Source organism: Dermacentor albipictus, chromosome 1 (assembly GCF_038994185.2).
Source record: "Dermacentor albipictus isolate Rhodes 1998 colony chromosome 1, USDA_Dalb.pri_finalv2, whole genome shotgun sequence".
NCBI lineage: Eukaryota > Metazoa > Arthropoda > Arachnida > Ixodida > Ixodidae > Dermacentor > Dermacentor albipictus.
In genome coordinates this window covers 69,155,305-69,164,425 of record NC_091821.1, presented here as the reverse complement: position 1 = coordinate 69,164,425, position 9,121 = coordinate 69,155,305, and the positions used below count along the sequence as shown (strand labels likewise).

The 9,121-nt window shown below is 47.3% G+C and overlaps 1 protein-coding gene across 1 annotated transcript; it reads right to left on the bottom strand.

The window, feature by feature from the left end:
• Positions 1–797: 797 nt before the first annotated feature.
• LOC135906736 (kinesin-like protein KIF18A) lies at positions 798–2,752 on the bottom strand. Its single transcript, XM_065438319.1, has one exon. It carries the CDS (start codon positions 2,662–2,664, stop codon positions 1,339–1,341), a length of 1,326 nt encoding a protein of 441 aa, XP_065294391.1. The 5' UTR covers positions 2,665–2,752; the 3' UTR covers positions 798–1,338.
• Between the last annotated feature and the right edge of the window lie 6,369 nt (positions 2,753–9,121).

Below are 9,121 nucleotides of genomic sequence, written 5' to 3'. Positions count from 1 at the left end.
GAAAAAAAGAAGCTGCTGTCGCGCGTAACACGACCGAGAGCGGCTGGGGCGTACGCGGTGCCAGTCGCCCGTTTACGTTCTCGTTGTTCAGCTAGGGGAAATACAATCGTTGTCGGCGATGGACAAACTTGGGTTGGGTAGGCATCGTGCAAGATGCATTATAGCATGCTCTAGCGCTTCCGGTTGTTCCACTCTCTTGCCCACAGCGATTGTCTATTGTCCACGCTTAAGCCCGCAGCCTATCTTCGGCAAGCGTGGAAAACCCATTTTCCTTATCAAGTCAAATCATGAGGTTCAATATACAGAAGACACAAGGACCGTAGTGTGGGACTCCAAATTAATTTAGACCACCTGGGATTCTTTAATTTATACGTACTGAAGCGTGTTTGCATTTTGCCCCAATCAAAACGCGGCTGTCACGCTGTGAATAAAACCTCCGAGCTAGCACACAGCAGCTACCATCTCCCTTTGTCACTGGGCCACCACAGCGGATCTTTTTCATTAGGGGTCACGATGATTGTGTTCATGGTCCACAAGTTTGTCAGCTACCCCTGCTACATGGGTTAGCCCAAGATTCCGACTACATAAAGTTTCACTGCGTCATCGCATTCACCAAATCTTTGCCCTCAGTGATGATTTATGACTGTTTGTTGCACAGCAGTGCACGCAACAACGCTTCCCACGAGAAGTATTGCAGCTCTTTATGACTCGAACTTTCTCGTCGCACTTAAAATGCACAGTTAATTTGAGCGTAAGTTGCTAAAGTGATAGACATGCACGAAGACGGGTGATTCGAGTTTTCATAAGATATTATTTATAAATCAATTGTTACGATTCAACGAAATGACCAAAATGTTTTATCGAAGACGTGTCCAGAGACGCACTGATGCTCTCCTAATAAGTCCCAAGCGGGTTGAAAATGCTGCTTTACATGCCTGTTGTTCAGCGCTGATCACTATGCGACACACAACGAGTTGGGCTCGAGCGCTAGAGAGCTTCCGAGACTGGGCCCATCTCCGTGATGCACGACAGGATGGGAGTTGTGGACAGGACGTCTCTACACGTCGACGGACCACTGCCACTACCGCTGCGGTCTTCCGAGCTCGCAGCAGGGCGACTTGACTACCAGATCGTCTTCGAGCTCTCGCACCTCAGCCTCGACTACAGCCGTCCACCTTTCTACCTTCTCGAGCCTATGCTAAAGACTTCCACCTTCTCATTTTACTCCTCTAAGAGCGCGCTCTCTGTGCATAGACATGCGCATGTTCACATTGAGCACATTCTTTTTGGCCTGCAGTTCGATCTTCATGGCCCGCTCAGCGTATACTACAGGGTGTTCTATGTTTCCGTGGAGGTGAGCTTCAACGCCGTCGCTGTCCCAATCGTTAGGATTTTGCACGAGGCACCCAACGAATCCTTGAGGATGTGGGTCAGCTTGGAGTCCTGGTACGGCACTTGCTGCGTCCAGTTCTTCGAGCAGGCGTCGATGCAGTTGCCGAGGGCCAGGAGCGACAGGTTGAGCTTGGTGCCCGCGCGCATCTGATCCTTTATGTTCCTACTGGCCGCAGCTGCGCCCTCCAAGCTGGCAAGGTCACTAGAGCACATCGAGGCGCGAATTCCTTTGCTCGTGCTCGTCACATAATCCGCCAGTGCGACGTAGCTCTGGAAGATGGCCTGCGACCATGCAGATTCAGCATCCGCATCGGTGACATGATGCATCCGGCTCTTGTTTCCTTTCAAGAGCAGCTGGAGGATGGTGCCAGCGTCCTGCCCCTTGTGTTTGGTGAGGTTCAATATGGCAACGGTCTTGGCCGGATCAAGGTACAGCAGGTCTCGAACAACCTTGTTGTAGACTTCCAGGTAGGCGACTGCTACGTCGTATGTCTGGCCCTCTGACCGGAGCTTGTCCACGCGTTGGTACAACTCGCTGGCTATGAAGGAGACCACTCCGGGGCATTCCTCGGAGCCCAGAATTGCGAAAGTTTTGCTGGTGACGGTCGAAATGCGCGTGTATACAGAGCAACCGCACCCTTTAATGAGCATCGTCAGCATGTCCTTGGTGGTGCTCTCAAACGCATACACATTGTATTTTGTTTCATCAAAGAACTGACCAAACACGAAGCCTTGGCCTTCATTGGGCTTCACGAGATCTCCACATGTCCGCTGTTCTTGAAATTGGAAAGACTCCGCCTCGCCCCTGGGGTGGAACACATGGCACCTGCCGTCCACAACGCGGACGAGGCTGGCGATCTCAAAGCCACGATCGCTCAGTAGGCGCACGGGCACTGCCACGTTCGCCCGTGCCCACGGTGACGGAGGGTCTTTGTTCGATTGGCGACGTTTCAGGCCTGACGACTGCGCAGTCTCGTTAGAACACCCGTTTGGCGGCACCATTGTAGATTCCTCCGTGGTAGCGTACCTCGATGTTGCGGGAATCGGCCTGACCATGGACGCGGGCGTGATGACCATGCAGGCGATGCTGGTGGTTTCAGAGTCACGATCGCTCGGCAGGCGCACACGCACTGCCTGTGTCCAGGGTGACAGTGGGTCCTTGTTCAAGCGTCGGCGTTTCGGGGCTGACGACTGCACGGTCTTCATATAGAACGCCTCTTGAGGTTTGGCGGCACCAGTGTAGATTCCTCGGTGGTAGAGTGCCTCGATCATGAGGAATCCGGCCTGACCAAAGACGCAGGCGTGATGATATAAGATGGCGATCGTCCAGTCGGGCGCGGGTGCGTTCTCTACCACGCGTGCTCGGCTAACTTCGTCCTCCTCATCACCGTTGGAGCAGTGGCACTACAGACGGGCATCCCAAGCCCGCCGTGCCTTTCAGGGTGGCAACGACCACATCGTTTGCTACTGCGTCAGTCATGTTAGTGCACAGAGCACTGGTAGCGCTCGGATATAACGTTTTCAGAGCAAAGAAAAATATTTTGTGCACAGAACAATGCCAGTAAACTGAACAGGTAACCGTTAGCAGGTAAGGAGTTCAAATGTTGGCAGTGCTACAATTTTACAAAATTCTGAAACAACAGAATTAATTTTTTTCAGTGCATATATCAGGAATCCTCGTGCTCATAGTCCAAAGCCTACTTCCACCCCTTTTTCGATTTTACTACGCAGTTGGAAGTGAACGCAAAGCAACGCGGTAAAGTACTCTGGTTACCACTATTTAAATAATGAATAATGAAACTAAACACCAGAATTTTCGGCACTAAATTAACGTTCTTGTACCACTCTACTTATTGCAAAGATGGCGGCGCATCCATCTTTTGGAGATGAATGGCGAATTCAATGCGATTAGCTATATATCTTATGATAGGCGTGAAATGGGAGATGAAACATATTTAATGCAATGACAATTCTCAGCATTGGTGACAAATTACGAGGGAAAATGCACGACGAGTGCTACAGTCAACATGCCACACGTAGAAACCGCAGAGGAAATAGCTCCCGCGTTAGCCATAGCACACACACAAGGGGACATAAACATCAGTGATGCCCTGAATGCGATACGAAACTTCGCCAACGGTCGAATCTCCCCAGAGGCACAACGACTCCTAAAATTAGTTAATAACCAGGACAAAAGTGCACATCTCACCTGGACACCCGCTCACACACTACCAAAAGGTAGCAATGAGGCAGCGCACTTCATGGCTCGAGGGCTTACGGACCGAGCCTCGGTTAGCCCCGCCTCACCCACAACCGCTGAGTGGGAGTGGGAAGATCGAATCACCAGATTTTCTGAAATTACACACCTTAGATTGCTGAGGCACATATTCCAGACGCTGCAACCAAAATTATGCATAAATCAGTCTGTCGAATGGAGGCAGTTACAAAGCAGATCCTATCCGAGTCCACCCATCATGCACCTGATACACCCATATTTACACATGAGTGACAAGTGCATACATTGCGACTCTAGAGCCACCCTAGAGCATATCCTATGGGGATGTAGGGATATAATACGCAATAACTGTGATGCAGCCTCAAACAGCGACAGCCTCCGCGCGATCGAAGGCTGCGTTGCTCAGCTCGGACTTGCAGCACCAACCCTCCACCATCCAGCGAGCCGAGGAAGTAGCCAAGGGCCAAGAACCATTGGCTGAAACCTAGGCGGGGTCTATGCCCACCCCTTCAAATTACAGGGCAATCAATGTATTAAGTTATTTGAATGAATTAATGATTATTGTGAAAAGCGGCACAAACCCACTGAACCATGTTCTGAAAGAGGTTATGCGCACACTTAATACATACATACATACATACATACATACATACATACATACATACATACATACATACATACATACATACATACATACATACATACATACATACATACATACATACATACATACATACATACATACATACATACATACATACATACATACATACATACATACTGTAAGGATTGGGGTCGGGCATGAAATAGATGGTAGCTGGCGCATGTCGTCGTCCAACTCATCCATGCTGAGGACGTTGTTGAAGGGAGAGACTTACCCGTACAAAAAAAATTATTGAGAAGGCATTGAAGTATTGTTGGTCAATGTTGACTTTTTATTGAGGAATTATTGAGAGTTTGTTGGAGAATTGTTGGGTAGAGTGTTTAGAACTTTTGAATATTGGCCACTGAAATTTAATTGAAACACCATTGGGTACCTCAATGTTGAATAATTGTTAAGTTACCATTGAAAGTCCATTGTGCTTAAACGTCCCGTTGTGTTCGGTTTGTTGAATAGTTGTTGAGTTACCATTGATTCTGCGTTGAACTGCTGAGTTATTATTGCCACAGCACTGTAAAGGACATTGTGGCACAGTTGAGATGGCATTGAGATTTCAGAAGTCACCATTGCAATATGATTGACGTTTTGTTGGGCTGGTGGATTTTTATTCATATATTGAATTGCATTGCTGTTCATACTTGCATGCCCCGGTGCCTGCTCATAACATTCCCAAATACAAACAAAATCAAAGGAGAGACTGGTCAACTTGAAGTACCTTTATTTACACTAAAAATGCGTGCCCGTCAAACATTACTACAGTACATAAGGCACCACTACATCGAACCTGGAGACATAGGCTAGTACCTACAGCACTCTAGCAGTGTAAACACATCTGAAAAAACCTATACATATGAATTCAATCAAAACGATCATTGTGGTCTTCACTTTCGACTTATGTTTATGACTAGAAGGCAAAGCGACTCAAAAGGCAGGGCTTAAGCATACCCTTTTAACAACCAACTTTGAACACATGAACACTTGAAGCTACTTGCGTGTGAATACACAAAAGACATCTGAATATGTTACATTAAGATGTTTCGCACACTAACACATCACAGGAAGAGCTACGGCTGATTGTGAGAAAGCAAAATAACAGACTTGATACAAATGACTTCACGTAAATATATACAAGCATTAGCACACGTCTTTCACTGCGATTAAAATTTAATGAAGTACTAAAGTAGACTTGGCTGAGCTTTGTCTTTGAGATGTATATATTTTCATGTTGCCCAATTATTTTATAAAATAACATTACTCAACATGTAATAATTGACGAGACATCATTTAGAAAGTCATCGGGCATGGTGAACACCTGAATCATGTTTCTCACGAGCCAGGTTTGCGTTCTTCAGAAATAAACTTGCAAAACTTTTGTGTAATGAATGCAGCTTATCTCCCTGGCACAAGTCAAAAACAAACATTACACCATTTGATTATGTTAATTTGGCGTACAGAAGAGTTTGTTGGTGGCATTTCCTCAATTTAGGGAGCTCATTTTCAGGTACTATTTCTGGACTTGCACAAAGCTAATTATGGCACTTTTTGGGGCCTTTTTCCCTATACCCAGCAACTAAGTGGTACCTCAGTCAATAAAGAAATATGGCAAGGCTAATACCTTGAACGAAAAGAGAAAAAATAATTTAGCACAGAAAATTGGTAGTAACACACGGCTAACACAATTCCAAACAGCCAAATAAATGGTCACCTGCACTTACAGTATCAATCACCCCAGAAATAGCCATAAAGGACAAGAAAAGGTTCCAATGACTCGACAGCCAGATTGGTGAGACAGTGAAAAACGCAAATGCATATATAAAACACCAATTACCTCAATTTTGCAGGTAAAATGTTATTAAAATAGCACCAGAATTTTGCTGCGCAATATACGTAAAGGTAGCATAAAAATTGGGACAAAGCAGTAATTGAAAGACGGAGGGAGCTACAGCACCCGTGTTGAAAAATATTGCAAGTATTGTGATATATACGCATATTTGAGCTCACAATTTTCGCTTTTCGCTTTCACAATTTTCGCTCAAATGTGCCTGGAGAATGCAGCACAGTACAAAGAAGCGTCATGAGAACCGAAAAGTAGATCTTACTAGGAATGCTTGCGACCTACAATCAGGCATGTGCCATGTCATGCCTTGAATGGATGACATTTATAAATCCTACACACTGTCAGGATTGGAGGCTCAATCCCTTCGTCCGTGGTCCTTTGCCAAGATTGGAGTACGGCATGAATTCGAAGGTAGCTGGCCCATGCCGTCGTCCAACTTATTTACGCTGAGATCGTTGAGGAAGTGAAGAACTGCTTCTCATCGAGAACGAGGAAAAAGGGTTTATTTACAGAAATTAACTCAGTCTAACATGACTGCTTGAGAAAAAGAGTAACAGTCCAACATGACTGCATGAGAGAAGTGACTCAGTCTAACATGACTGCTCAAGAGAAGTGTGTCCAACATTCGCACAACCACAGTTTTTATACACTCGATCCGCCGGTCCTACGACGCGGCGGCTGTTCGTTTTCACATCACCAACACGCAGCTGCTCTGAAGATCAGTTTACAGACACAAACGCACACACATTCCGAAGCCCAAGCGACGGCGTTGAAGGGGGTGGCGTTCCGGAAAATATCGACGCCGCTCGAGGGTCGCTCGTTGTTTTGCGTCATGCAGAACCGTGAGAAGCGCAAAAATAAGTCGTTCCCGCGGCAGCTTGACCAGGCGGGTCAAATCAGCTCCGCGTGGAATCATTGTCCACACACCGAACTCGTCGCGTCACAATGACGAAGGGGCTGGAGGAAGGCGGCGGATTCCAGCGCAAAGGTCGCTTCTTTGAACGCCTCGCAGCTGCAGCGACGGAGAGGGGGAGGTGCGCGTCTTGCACCCCTTGTCGTAATCGGGTGGCAAGGTGGCAATCTTGTTGCGCAACTCGCCGTTCTTGACAGCGCCTCCATGGCCCGAAAAGTCTCGACTGTCTAGCGCTGACAACCGCTAGGCAGGAAGAGAACGGCTGTTGGTCAGGGGGGGGGGGGATTGATGTCTTGGCTCGCAGCGACCACCTGTGCATTGATGTCACCGCCCCAAAACATCCAACAAGGACAGGCAACTGCAAAATGAACCCCACAACACGGCTCTGCGCCGAGATGACGTGCATTGGCTCTCACCTTAGACTCGCTAGGCTTCAAAAAAAACAACAACATAAGTGCAGAAACAAAAAAAAATGCTGCATTTCACTGTGCCAATTTCTGAAGCAAATTCCTGCTGACAAATTCAGCAATCAATGGAGGGAAACCTGCTAAATGAGAGGAGATCTTCTTCGCTTAATAAAATTAACACTAGTAACCCTAAATTTAGGCGGGACCCCCAAACGCAGAATTCAAATTAGCCTGCTCAAACCATCCGCATTGCTATGCAACTTTCCCTTCTTATATCTAACGGAGAAGTTGTACTCTTGGAGAGTGAGGCTCCATCGGAGCAAGCGGCCGTTTTTGTGTGACATTTGATTGAGCCACGTCAGAGGACAGTGGTCGGTCTCGAAGATGAACTTCGCTCCGTACAAGTAACACGACAACTTCTGGGCGGCCCAAACCAAACAAGCGCATTCCTTCTCTGAAGCGCTGTAGGCTTCCTCTCTTACATTTAGTTTACGGCTGGCGTAGAGGATAGGATGCTCCTCGTTATCGTCGCCGACTTGACTAAGTACCACGCCCATACCTCTGTCGCTTGCGTCGCATTGAACTATGAATTCCTTTGTGTAGTCTGGCGCGCGAAGCACAGGGCGAGAAACCAATAGCGTTTTCAAACTTTGAAAAGCGTTCTCTTTGTCCTTATCCCAGTGTACGTTACTCGGTGCTCCCTTTCGGAGGGCGTCTGTTAATGGACTTGCCAATTGTGAGTAATTCGGAATGTACCGTTGATAGTACCCCACAAGTCCCAAAAATGAACGAACGTCCGTTTTCGTGCGCGGCTGAGAAAAATCTCCAATCGTCGCTATTTTCAGCTCAGCCGGCCGTCTCATGCCCTGACCAACAACATGGCCCAGATAAGTAACCTGCGAACAACCAAACCTACACTTTTCCGCTTTCATCGTTAAGCCGGCTTCCCTCAACCGTGAGAACACCTGTTTGAGGTGCGATACGTGTTGTTCCCAGCTGTCCGAAAAAATGGCTACATCATCAAGATAAGGTAAGGCGAACTCCTGCAAGTCTTTTAGGACAATATCCATTAACTTAGAGAAGCTAAACGGCGCGTTCTTCAGCCCGAAGCTGAGTACGAGAGGGCGAAAAGTGCCTACAGGCGAGATGAATGCAGCATAGCGGCTGGCACTTTCTGAAAGGGGAACTTGCCAGTACCCCCGCACGAGATCTATAGTTGAAATGTATTTAGCAGCGCTAACTCTTTCAATTCGTTCCTCAATGTTGGGTATCGGGTACAGCTGATCCCTAGTGATGGCATTTAACTTCCTGTAGTCAACACACGGACGAGGGTCCTTGTTAGGGGTTTCTACGAGTATTAGCGGTGACGTGTAGTCACTCTCAGCGGGCTCAATAACTCCCAACTCTAGCATGCGCTGTATCTCTGCCTCCATAATCTCTCTCTGTCTTGGAGACACCCTGTAAGGTTTTGATCTTACTGGTTCGGTAGAGGTCAGCTCAATTTCATGCGTTATCAGTTCGGTTCTACCCGGCCGATCGCTGAATCTGTCGAGATATTCCCCTAACACCCCTTTTAGCTCATCTAGCTGCTCGGGTCTTAGAGCATGCGAGCTTACCGAGTGTTCTACTACTTCTTCTAGGCCGATTTCAGAGTTGGAGGTTGCCCTATCCTCCT